The 12,436-nt window shown below is 33.7% G+C and overlaps 1 protein-coding gene across 15 annotated transcripts in view; it reads right to left on the bottom strand.

The window, feature by feature from the left end:
- Window positions 1-12,436, bottom strand: part of CEP44 (centrosomal protein 44) — a 49,983-nt gene that overhangs the window by 22,062 nt on the left and 15,485 nt on the right. For 9 of the 15 annotated variants that reach the window (XR_008912967.1, XM_007496107.3, XM_007496110.3 and 6 more), the window contains exons 4-7: window positions 12,175-12,321; window positions 10,265-10,381; window positions 6,983-7,111; window positions 3,012-3,155 (exon numbers count right to left, since the gene is read on the bottom strand). Coding sequence is in view for 14 of the 15 variants with exons in the window: in XM_007496107.3 (XP_007496169.1) it covers window positions 3,012-3,155; window positions 6,983-7,111; window positions 10,265-10,381; window positions 12,175-12,321 (537 nt within the window). In the remaining variant the exon portion in view is untranslated. The remainder of the gene's footprint in view (window positions 1-3,011; window positions 3,156-6,982; window positions 7,112-10,264; window positions 10,382-12,174; window positions 12,322-12,436) is intronic. The other 6 variants (XM_056802921.1, XM_056802925.1, XM_056802924.1 and 3 more) reach the window with 3 other exon arrangements.

Genomic DNA, 12,436 nt, shown 5'->3' with positions numbered 1-12,436 from the left:
CAAATTATACTAGGAATGCAAGAATGGTAGCTATCAACCAATTAACATGATTATATTAAAAAACAAAAATATTGCAATCATATGATTGCCTCAATAGACAGGGGGAAATCTTTATAAATTGCATATTTATAAAGCATGTAAATTGCTTTATAAATTATGTCAAAGTCCCTATAAAAAAAAATCAGAGCAATATATGTTGAAGGGATTATGGGAAAATAAATGTACTGTGGCATTGTTGGTAGGGGTGTGAATCAGTACACCATTTTGAAAAGCAATTTGAAATTATGCAAAAAGTCACTAAAATGTCCATGCCTTTTTGACCCAGAAATTCTATTATGAGGCTCATACCTTAGGAGGCCACTGATGAAGAGGAAAGTCTCCTATACACAAAAATATCCATAGTATTTTTTTATGATAATAAAAAATTAGAAACACAACAGATGCCCATCAGTCAGAGAATGACTAAACAAAGTATTGTATGTGAATTGTAGAAGAGAGAAATTAAGAATGATTTTGTAGCAGCTGAGTTTGGAACAGCTGTCAGTCAAATGAAGGTTCTATTTGGAATGTTACCGGGACAAACCATTAGAGAAAAAAGCCAACTGCTGGCTGGACCCTGGTTGATCCTGGTTGCCTTGAATGTGATGAAGAGCATGGAAATATCTGCATGAACTGATGCAGAGTGAAGAACCAACCAAGAAGATAATATACATAATGACTACAATGTAAATGAACAACACCACAAATATACCCTCACAAAAGCAAAAATGAATTGCAAAATTATAAAGAATGAGCATGGCTCAAAAGAAAAAAAACAGAAGATACTCCCACCTCACTACTTTGCAGCAATGGGAAGTCCATAAGTACTACACATTGCACATTCTGATAATAAATTTAATTAATAATAATAATAATAATAATAATAGCATTTATTTAAAGTCTACCAGGTATTCCAGGCCACTTGGCCTCTCTGTATTTTCAGAATTTTTCAACTTTCTTTACTCTTATTATCTTTAAAAATATATAATTTATTATAAGGAACGGTTCTCTGGAAGGATATTGACAAAAACTATAATAATATAAAAACAAAATTCCCCATGTTGACATCATGATGGCTTATTTAGAAAATCTTTCAGAATCAGTAAAGAAACAGACAATAGTTTCAGTAAAGCAGAAGACAAAATAAATCTACAAAAATCAAGAGAATTTGAACATAGAAATAAATATGAGTAAATAAAAGAGGAAGTCTCATTCAAAATAACAAAATGCCCTCAAAACATGGGAGTCAATCTAAGACACACTCAAGACTTATATAAATAGAAATTATAAAATACTCTTTAAAGGAAGATTTAAATTATAAAAGGAATATTCATTGCTCATGGCTGAGCTATGCCAATATGATAAAAAAAATTATACTACTACTTAAGTTATAGGATTAATAGTGTACTAACCAAACTATCAGGGATATACTCATCTATAGAGGTAGACAAAATAAGATTCATTTGGCAGCACAAAAGGTCTAGTATCTCAAAGCGAAAAATTTTTTGAAAGAAAGGAGATTAGTATTTAGACTGCAAATAACATTAAAAGGCAATAATCACCAAAACTATTTGATACTGGTTAAAAAATAAAGATAGAGCTGCAGAGGAGGGTAGATGAGGAAGAAATCATAAAGAACTAAAAATCATAAGAACTAAAATCAATATTCAACAAAGGCAAGAATATAAATTACTCTGGCAAATATTCTACATTTTAAAAAGTGCTAAGAAAACTAAAAAGTAGCTTGGCAGAAATTAGGTTTAAAACAATTATTTTTACTATTCACTACCATAAGTTCAATATGGTTATTTAACCTAAATACTTAACAAAATTGGAAGAGAGTCAGATGAGGTGTCTTTCATAGCTATCACACAGGAGAAAATTCTTAATCAAAAAAGGATCAGAAGCAATTAAAACATAAAAGTTAAATTTGATTACATGCAAATGAAAAGCTCTTAATGAACAAAATTAATTCAACTAGGTTAAGAAAATTTGTTGAATGGAGGAAAGAATTACATTGAATATCTCTAATAAAAGTCTGATATTGAAGATACAGAGATAATAAAAGATGGAGACCAAGAAGCATTCAACAATAGACAAGTGGTAAAAGGTTATAAATAAATAATTATCAAAGGAAGGAGGGCAAATAATAACTATATGTAAGATAGTTCCAAATAACTAATAAGAAACATTAAATATTCAGTGATTTTATTTCCTATCTAGCACAAAAAGATCACAAGAAAATGGGTGTAGCCAATTTGAGGTATAGAGGATGTGCATTGATATATAAAGAGTTGTGAATGGGTCCAATCATTCTAGAAAGCAATTTGGTGATGGTAAAAAGTTACCAAAACATGTACTGAGCATACCCTTTCACACAGAGATCCAGCTGCTAGGTATATGAAGAGCCTTATACATGCCACAATATTGATAGAAGTACTTTCCATGGTAGCAATGAAGTAAAAACAAAGTAGTTGTCTATTGAGTAGGGAATCATTAAGCAGAGTGACACATGAATGTAAAGAAATATTTCTTGCCATAAGAAACTATGAATACTACAAAATCAAACAGGGTATGTTCTTATGGAATGATACAGAATAAAAGTAAGCAGAACAAAGAAAAAATGTAAAAGAACACTAAAAAAAAGAAACTGAATATTGTGTGCTTTTGACACAAATCCAATTATGTTCCAGATTAAAGATAAGAAAACACATTTCCATCCCTTCTAGGCAGAAATGAAAGAATATGAAGTGTGGAACACTTTTAATTGTCAGCCTCAGCTATTGTTGAGTTAGTTATGTTAAACTGTTCTCTCCTTTACATATTTTTTTATTCTTTATTACAAGGGCTGGCTTGTTGGGGAGAGGAGTAAATGAAAAGTGATTTTTAAAATTGTAGTCATTTCTAAATTAAAGAGATGTAAAAACAAAAGATATCAATATATTTTTTAATTTAAAAAGATTATTCCAGACCAGTTCTTGCATAATCACTTTTCCTTTCAGTTGTTCTTCCAAATAACGTAACTTATCCTCTATCAAAATCTGTTTTTTAAGTTTTTCTTGACATTCAGCAAGCATACTCCGAAGGTCTTCAATCTTAGCATTAAGTTCTGTGTCCTGAAATAATTATTTAAAAAAACCTGTTAGGTTTTAGAATACAATACTCAAGGCTGAAGTTTTTCTAAAAAGAAAAAAAAAACTTTTATTCCCATTTGGCATCTAGCAACTATTTTTGAAGAAAAACATCCAGAGGCAAAAGTAAGAAAACATATTAAGTAGTAACTACAATGATTTTAAAAAGCAGAAACAAGCAAAAAGGGCTACACCACCAAAAGGCAGCTGAGCTCAGATCAGTTGCAAAGAACAATCTTGGTATTGGGAAACAGATAAAACACATCTTTCCTCACAAGGTAGGGGGAGACGAGATGTGGGATGCTGCATATACTATCAGACATGGTTGCTTTCTACATAGGTTTTGCGTAACTGTTTATCTTTGTTACAAGGTAAAGTCTACTGAGTGTGTGGGGCTGAAGTGGCTTCAATAAAGTTCAATAAAGACCTTTAAAATAAAACTGGTTCATCTTTTTAATTAAGTTATATCTGACACATTTGGAGATTTACCACAGAGAAGGAAAAGAGCACTTTTGCTACTAATATCTATCAAAGGCCAGCTGAGAAGTATGGGTTAATCAACAAGAGACAAAAAAAGATAAGAAAAATAAGTGAAGAGAATGAAGACAGCTGTAGAAAGTAGAAGTGGTAAAGAGGTGGCAGTAACAGCCAGAGTATTAATAGAGATCAGAAGCAGTGATGGGTATAGAGAGCTGCAGAAAGTAGCCAGGATTATTAGTCAGGCCAACTCTAAAAACTCAATCTCAAAACCGTAACTCCTTAGGAAAGCGGCACCTCATTCATAATATTAGAATCCCCAAGGGCATCAAACAAGGACTATTAAGGCATGATAATCTGTATATAGTTCAACAGTTTGGGAGGAACATTCACTATACACAATGTTACAGTAAGTGTGCAAGTCAAGACATTCAGCCCGTTGCCTCCCACCAGACCAGTAAAACCTGTATCTAATATAAACATCTAAAAACAAGTACAATTTAAAAACAATGAGTCAAGAACATTTTTAAATGTCTCCATTAAAAATAAGGCTTGTGCTAATACTGTGCAATTATAATGATCAAACTTGATATGAAGGATAACTAGATGGCTCAGTGGATAGAGCACTGGGCCTGTTGTCAGGAAGACCTAAGCTCAAATCCAGTCTCTGACCCTTAATTGCTATGTGACTCTGGGCAAGTCACTTAACCTGTTTGCCTTAATCAACTGGAGAAGAAAATGGCAAACCAATTCAGTATATTTGCCAAGAAAACCCTATATGAGACTGAATGATGGAACAACAAGCTTGGAACTGGAGATGAGAAAAAAGTGCCCCCTCCCTTCTTCATAGAGGTGGAGAATTAAAAGGGTGGGACACTGCTTAGACTTATATTGTTAGCTGACTTTTAAAAAATTCCTTACTAAAAGGGATGGTATTTGGAAAGATGATATAAAACAAAATGACTCAAACCAGATTAGAGGCATCTTCTTTGCATAACCAACAGCAAAGCAGACAACTAAAGAGTTTTTGCTATAAAATTCATTTGTATGCAAGTTATTTGAACCTCAGAACCTATTTCTTCATAGAAATAATTACTTTATTCCCCTTCATCCCATGGTTTCAATTTTGCTACACAGGCAGTTAGGTGACTCAATGGATTGAGAGACAGGAGGTCCTAGGTTCAAATATGGCCTCTGACACTTCCTAGCTGTATGACCCTGGGAAATCTCTCTTTGCCTAGCCCTTACCACTTTTCTACCTTAAAACCAATACACAGTATTGATTCTAGGATGGAAAGTAAGGGTTTGAAAAAAATTTTTTTTGCTAGATACTCTACCTCCAACCTATTTAGAGATCAAATTTCCAACAAGCCATCCTCCAATAGAAACTTTTTAGCCAGTCCTGATATCCTATGCTAAAACACATACTTCTGACACCTTCCACCATAAATTTTTGTTAGTCTATGTTTATCATGCTCATATTGAAGACCTAAAGACATCAAGAAGAAATTAAAACATGTTCAATGTTCTCTCTTTAAAAAATTTTGAAAATATGGGAAAAAATCTCCTTCAAAATTGTTTAAAATACAGTTTTTATGCTTCAGGTAAGTTTCAGCTATCCAGAAATTTCACTTAAAAGTTCCCAAATATGTCAGATAAATGAGGTATTACTGAAACTTTCTTTCCATTGCTAGTGTAATTCTCATACACTGGTGTTGTAGGACAGGACTTCAAGAGAACGAATGGATCTAAATATAGAGGTATGGAAATCATCTGCATAGAGATGTCAGTTGAATACAAATGAGTAAATGAAATTAAAAAACGAGAAATGTGAAGAATGTTCATCATAGCAGATAACTCTCAGGTGTACATGCCCAGTCTCAATATCTCTCTTTTTTTAAAACTCTTAGCTTCTGTCTTAGAACTGATATTAAGTATAAGTTCCAAGGCATAAGGGCAGTAAGGATAGACAACTGGGGATAAGTCACATGGCCAGGAAATGTATAAGGCCAAATCTGAACTCCAGACCTCCTGTCTCCAAGCTGCCCCATCAGTATCTCTCTTGAACTCCAATTCTACATATTGCCAACTGCCTAGTAGACGGTTTTAACTGAATGTTTCACATGCATCTCAAATCATGTTTGGAAGAGAAATCATTATCTTTTCCTCCAAACCCTCCTACTCCTTCTTCCTAACTTTTGTATATATTTTGTGATACTCCGGTTTGCAACCTCAGTCAACCCCAATTCTTCCCTCTACCTCATCAACAAGTTTCCAAGTCTTGAGTTTTCACATCCATAACATTTCTCATACCAGTTCTTCTCTCTATTCACAGAGTTCCCAACCCGTTGCCTATCAAAAAGACTTTTTTGGACTATCAAAAAAGACTTTTAATTAGATTCCCAGGATCTAGCCTCTCCTTCCTCCAATTCTATTCAACATGATGATGTTGCAAAAATGGTAGTCTGAAAATATCAGTCAAATTCTGTTACTCATCTTCTCAAGATGTTATGTCCCTCTCTTGTCTTCCACAGTAATTCTTTATACTCACAGAGACCCGTAACCTCTTCACCTTTCAAATATTCTGCCAGGTCACCACCCCTATTCTAAACTCACTTTCCTCACTTCATGATCTTGATCCTATATAGAAAACCAGTTTACTCTGCATGTCTCAAATCTTTTGCCTCCAAGTTCTTGATGCAGAGTCCTGAATTTACTTCCACTATCCTCCGAATTCTCCTACTGATGTGTTACTGAACAGAACTGGAAGAAAATCACATAAACTAGTCAAAAGAGCCCACTACAGATTTATGTTTTCTCAAGAGGTTATTCATCACAGCCAGGTAATCCTTCTCTTCCTTTCCTAATTCTCTATCCTGCTATCTACTGACTGTTTCAAGTCTGTTCTCTCAAGTATCACTATCTCTTCCTCCCTCCTTTTCAGCTTAGGGTTTCACTTCATATTTTGGCAAAATAGAAACCACCTGCCAGTAAGCCTTCTTCTTTCCTTTTCTACTTTTTCTCCTTTAACACTAACCCTTATTTTCTTCTCATTCATTCCTGTGTCCAATGAAGTGATCCACTCATCATGGTCACCCTCTTTCTGCTTGAACCCATGATCCCATTCCATCCTATCTTCTCCAGCAAATTGCCCCCATAACCATTTCTTTCCCTCCTCTACAATTTTCAATCCTTCCCTATCATAAAATTGCTAAAAATTAACCAGGTGAGATGAAGAAATAAAAAGGTATTCTCAAAGCTGAATAAAGCTTTTAAGCTCTCAATTTTAGTAATATGATCAAATACAACTATTATAAAGGAATAAAAATACTTACTTGTGATTCACAAGTGATTCCAATAACATCTTTTCCAGGTTCATTAAAATTTTCATTATCTTCAGTTTCAGAAAAGAGTAGGTGAGACAAATTTTCACTATTTGGGTGACGTTCCACAAGTGGCTTTTTCTATTTAAAAAAACAAAATAAAACATATGAATTATTAACTAATGAACAACCATTTATTAAATTGCTATGCTGTACTAAGCCCTATTCTAGGACCGGGACTACAAAGACTCTGTAAAAAATCTGTGCTCTAAAGGATCTTTCATTCTATTAGGGGAAAAAAACTTATGTATGCAAGATAAAAGAAAATAATTTCATAGGGGATGGGTAAAGAACTGGGTAAAATCATGAAAAGTTTCAGGTAGAAGGTAATGGACCTTTTGTTTTTCTCATTAAATTGGATCTACCCATCTTACATGTGCACAGTCCTAATCCCCCTATATAGACAGAGGCACTTTGACCTGCTCTGTTTCTGATCTGGGGAGGTTAATGCTTCCTTAGACAATCTGGTGACCATACACTACAGGGGATTCCTCATATGAATACTAAACTTAGCCCATAGTATAGTAACTTAACCCATGGAACTCAGAATTCTTAAACTCAAGAGATTCACCAAACTTATTTTACTGATGTGCAGCACTGCACCCTACTCTTGAATTGATCTCTGAAATAAACTAGGAAATGTAATCAATAAAAAAGCTTGTAAAAAGCAACAAAGCAACATATAGACAAATGGAAAAGATAATTCCTGCTCTCAAAGAGTTCCTTTGCTAAAAAAGGGAGACAATACATATTAGAAGTTTCAACTTTAAATCAGAAGGAAAGGCTGCATGGGCTTTAGAACACATCAGCAAATCACACAATATAACACATCTTCTTTGTCATTTCCATTGATAAAACTATCTAATTCTGAAGCTGAACCATTTGCCTATAGGAAGGACAATGGTAATGGAAACATTTCTTTCCAAGTCTTTAGTTGTTGGGGTTATGAAGGCAGGAAGGGCAGGTGAAGCACCTGCAAAAAAAGGCCAAGTTCTAACCCTAAAAGAGTTGCTCCCTGGATGATCCGGAAGGCTTAGTGGTCAGTAGGGGAAAGCTATTTCCAAGGCAGTTGGGGCAACTGGTCAGTAGGTAGAGCTGGTGGAAACGAAATTCTTTTACACAAGGACTGCTCTCCTAGATGATGACTTTAAGAGTCAGTTTAAAAGTAAGATCAATTGCTTTTGCAGTAGGGCACTGGAATTCCTGAGGTTCCTGAGCTCTGGATCTGGTTCCATTAGGAAGTATGACAGGTGGTAGTCACTGAAGTGATAGTAATGGTTTGACCCATAAGGCACATGTCACATCCCATTTGTCCCACTGGAGGCAACTGGTAAATAGTTGGTGACAAGGGATGGAAGATGATGGTGGGTCCCCTTTTCAAAAGGTTTCTTCTTCTGGATAATAGTTGTAGAGTGAAAGACAGAGACAGAGATCTCTTATTGCTATTTGGAATATTGCTATTTCTAAAAGACCAAAATCTAAGAGACCAAAATTCTATTTCTTTCAAGTCACTCCCTTAATTATGACTACTGGGGGAAGGCTAGGAGTAGGACCTGGAGATCACTGAAATTTCCAGGGCTCCTATAAGTCCCTAGGCTTCAACACAGTAAGGCACAATAGGTAAAGACATTTTCCTTTGAGAGTTTACTAAGAAGCAAAAATTATAAGGGAATAGTCTGTACAAAGGCATGAAAATGGGAGATAAAGGTTCTTGAGTTCAGAATGGGTAAACTATAGAGTGAGAAATAATAAATAATAGATCAGGAGAAGTAGGTGGAACCAAATTGTAAAGAACTAAAGTCCAGAGGAAAGTGTATATGGGAAGCACTTGAGCTTATCTAGTTAATCAAGCAATCAATCAGCATTTGTAAGTACTTACTATGTGCCAGGTCCTCTGCAAAGCACTAGGGATATAAGGAAAAAGTTAAAATAGTCGTGCCCTCAAAGACCTTATACTCTAATAGGGAAGATAATATGTACATATACAATATACATATAAGGTAGATGCAAAGTAACTTTAGAGAAGACACTGGCATCTAGAGGGATAAGGAAAATTCTTCTGCAGAAGATGGCACTGAGACTGAGTATTGAAGGAAACCGGAGATTCCCAAGAAAGGGAGAGATATATGCCTTCCAGGCATAGAGACAACCAGTAAAAAAACAGAGACCAGAAATGTCTGATAAACTAAGTAAGCACCAGAAGTGAAAAAGTAAGCAGGTATGAATGGAGTGCAGATGGTGTGGAAGGTACTAATGTGCAAGTAAACGGAGGGAGATGGTAAGGGATGAAGTCACTGAAAGCCTAAAATAATAAGCAGTTTGTATTTGGTCCTTGAGAGAAGAGAGAGCCACTAGAGTTTACTGCGTAGGGGGGCATTGGGACGAAGACATAGGCAGATCTACTTCTTAAGAAAATCACTTTGACAGCTATGTGAAGGATAAACTGAAGTACAGATGGACTTCAGGAAAATCCGTGAAATTCCCCTCCCTCATAAATCCTCAGTGGATCTCTACTGCCAAATTACATCACAAATTACTCAGCTTGGCTTTTAAACCATTTCAAACTGATTTTAGCCTGCCTTTCTAGGCTTCTTTCAAATAACTCTCTTTCAAGCACCATACTACTGAAGACAAATAGGCCTACTTGCTTTTACCAAAGTTGGAATTTCATCCCCCATCCCCATGTTTTCCCCAAGTTGTCCTTTATGTCTGAAATGCTTCTCTGCTTTACCTTCTTTTAGAAGCTCTGCTTTTCCTCAAGACTCAGCCCATCTGCTAACTCCTAGTGGTTGCCTTTTCCAATATGGCTTCATTCTCATTACTAGTGCTTTTGAATGACTGTGTTTATACTTATCTAAGAATACTTTATATCTCCTTCTCTCCACTCTATTAAAATGTAAGCTTTTTGAGTTAAGTTTTTCTTTATATTTTTACCATTTATCAAAATCCCTCACACATAGTGCAAACTTAATAAATGCTTCTTGGATTCTATAAGATACCAAAGCTCTTTCAGCAGAATAAAAGTTCTTAAGAAAAGAAAGACTACTTCAATTTTGTCTTGATAAATCCCCTCAACCCAGTTGGTACACTTTTAACAAAATATCTAAATTCTTTATCTAGTCTGAATCAGAAAAGTATCTCTTAGATGTAGATGTAGACTGATCTCAAAAATTACATTTATTCTAAATCATTAGGCATTTATTATGACACAAAACATACTTTAAACATTCATACCTGCTCTGAAGGCAGAGCCCTGAATGTGAAATCTGGAACAACAGGTTCTACAAGAGTTTTCTCAAAATTTAAAAAAGATACCGGCTTGATATGACGTTTCTTTTTCTGGATTACAGTCTAAAGAAGAAAGAGTATTTTTTTTGGTGAAAGTAACACATAGCCTTAAATATTGTTACCATTTAGTTATTAATATAAGGTATGATAGAGCAATGAGGCTGCTTTTATAGATATAGGAGATCAGTAGTGACCATTATTTTATTATCTTCCTAGGTTGACAAAGCAATACTTTCAAAATTGATCACTCTGTTTTGTGCTTGCAGCTATGTTGAAAAGAATTGTGCTTTATTTCAGAAGTAAAAATGAAGTTAAATAAATCTGTACATGGCATGTTCAAAGAAGATTATGTATCAACAATTTTGATTGACATAAAAAATTTAAATATAGGAAAGATGCCCATAATGATAAATAAAATACTATATAATCATAGGTATGTGACTTAACATCATTTGTTAGCTTCCTTATCTACAAAATGACTCAAACAGCCATCTATCTCAGTGTTGCTATATCAAATGAGATAATGTATACAAAATTATTTAAGTGTCTACTACTATCAATTATTATTACTATATAGTTAGCTGCAAAGTCTAAACTAGAAACTCCATTTCCTATAAGGTTCTTTCTATAGCAAATTGCTAACTGCATTCAATCAGATAATTAATGGTAAAAATGAGAGTGATGAGCTAATTCAGATAAAGATTTAATCTGAAAAAGAAACTTGAACCTGACAAAAGTTTTTGCAAAAACTAAAACACATATTTGGAGTGATGAGTAGAAACAGCAAAGATCTGACAATATGTTCTGATTGATTAATTTAAAACTGAACAAATCATTTCTGGGAAGACTTTAACCAGTGATTAAACAGAAAATATGTCATAGGTCTCCTGAACAAAACATAAAAATCTACAAATGGGAAACTCAAATGTCATTTAGCTATGAGAAAGTATGCATCTCAAAACCACAAAGACAATGTTGAATAATTACTTTGATATAAATGGGCTTGTTTATGAAGAACTCATCCCACTTAGGTAAAAAATTCAAACAGGATAATTACAGGAGTAACTCACATATCTGGTTATCACTTAACAAAGTCAATCATCAGAAATTAAATTTAAAGAAGCCTTAAAATTATAGATATTCATTACTGCTATTGTTATTGTTACTGAGAAATGAATACTCACTTTTAAGTTTCAATATATTTATAAAACCAGTCTCTTAAGTAAAAATATGTATATTTAACAAGTAGAAAAAACAAAAACAAAAATTTAACTTAATCAACTGTCAAATGAGTGATGTTAAATCTAAAACATCTAAGGTTAAAAGTTTTTAAAGATTTTAATTTTTTAAAGAAATGACAAAGCATGCTGAACAGAAGAATTGAAAAATTTCTGTAATCTGATGCAAAATAAAGTAAACAGAGCTAAGAAAAAAAACAGTAATAATAATATAAATGAACAACTTCAAAACAATAAAAAGTGAATTGTGAGCAATTTCAAAGAATAAGTATGGTTCTCAAAGATACTCTACCTTACTCCTTTGTCAGAGGCAGGAAATCCAATGATTATGGTAGATTGCATGTTTTTAGAATTTTTCAATATATTAATCAGAGTTCTTGATTTTTTTTCTTTTAGTTTTAAAATATTACTTGTAATGACTGGAGGGGGTGGGCTATGAGAAGGGTACTCAAAGAAATTCTGATTTTTTTTTAAGTTTTGAAATAAAACCATGAAGGCAAGTTATATTAAGGGCCTTTTCTAATATTGCAATAATAATGCTCATAATGAATTTTCTGGCTATAATACATTTTATGCATTCAAGTATTTGATCATTTACATAATTAGACAAAGAAGTACCTTATCCAGGTTACACAGCTCCTTGTGTTTTTTCATCACTAAATTCAAAATATCACAGACAATCTGTATCTTCCACTCTACGAACCCATACTGGAAAAACTGCTTTTTTGTCAAAATTGGTTTATAGTGAAATTTATCTCGAAGAAGCTGCAAAGACAAAAAAAAAATCAATACAATAACATGAAAATTTATTTTCAAAATTCTCTGTGTTTAGAATATTATCTTAAGACTTTATGGGATAATGTTATCTGTTTCAATTACT

The sequence above is a fragment of the Monodelphis domestica genome, chromosome 6 (genome assembly GCF_027887165.1).
Source record: "Monodelphis domestica isolate mMonDom1 chromosome 6, mMonDom1.pri, whole genome shotgun sequence".
Lineage (NCBI taxonomy): Eukaryota > Metazoa > Chordata > Mammalia > Didelphimorphia > Didelphidae > Monodelphis > Monodelphis domestica.
Note: the sequence above shows the minus strand (reverse complement) of the source record. Positions and strands in the feature narration are given on the sequence as shown.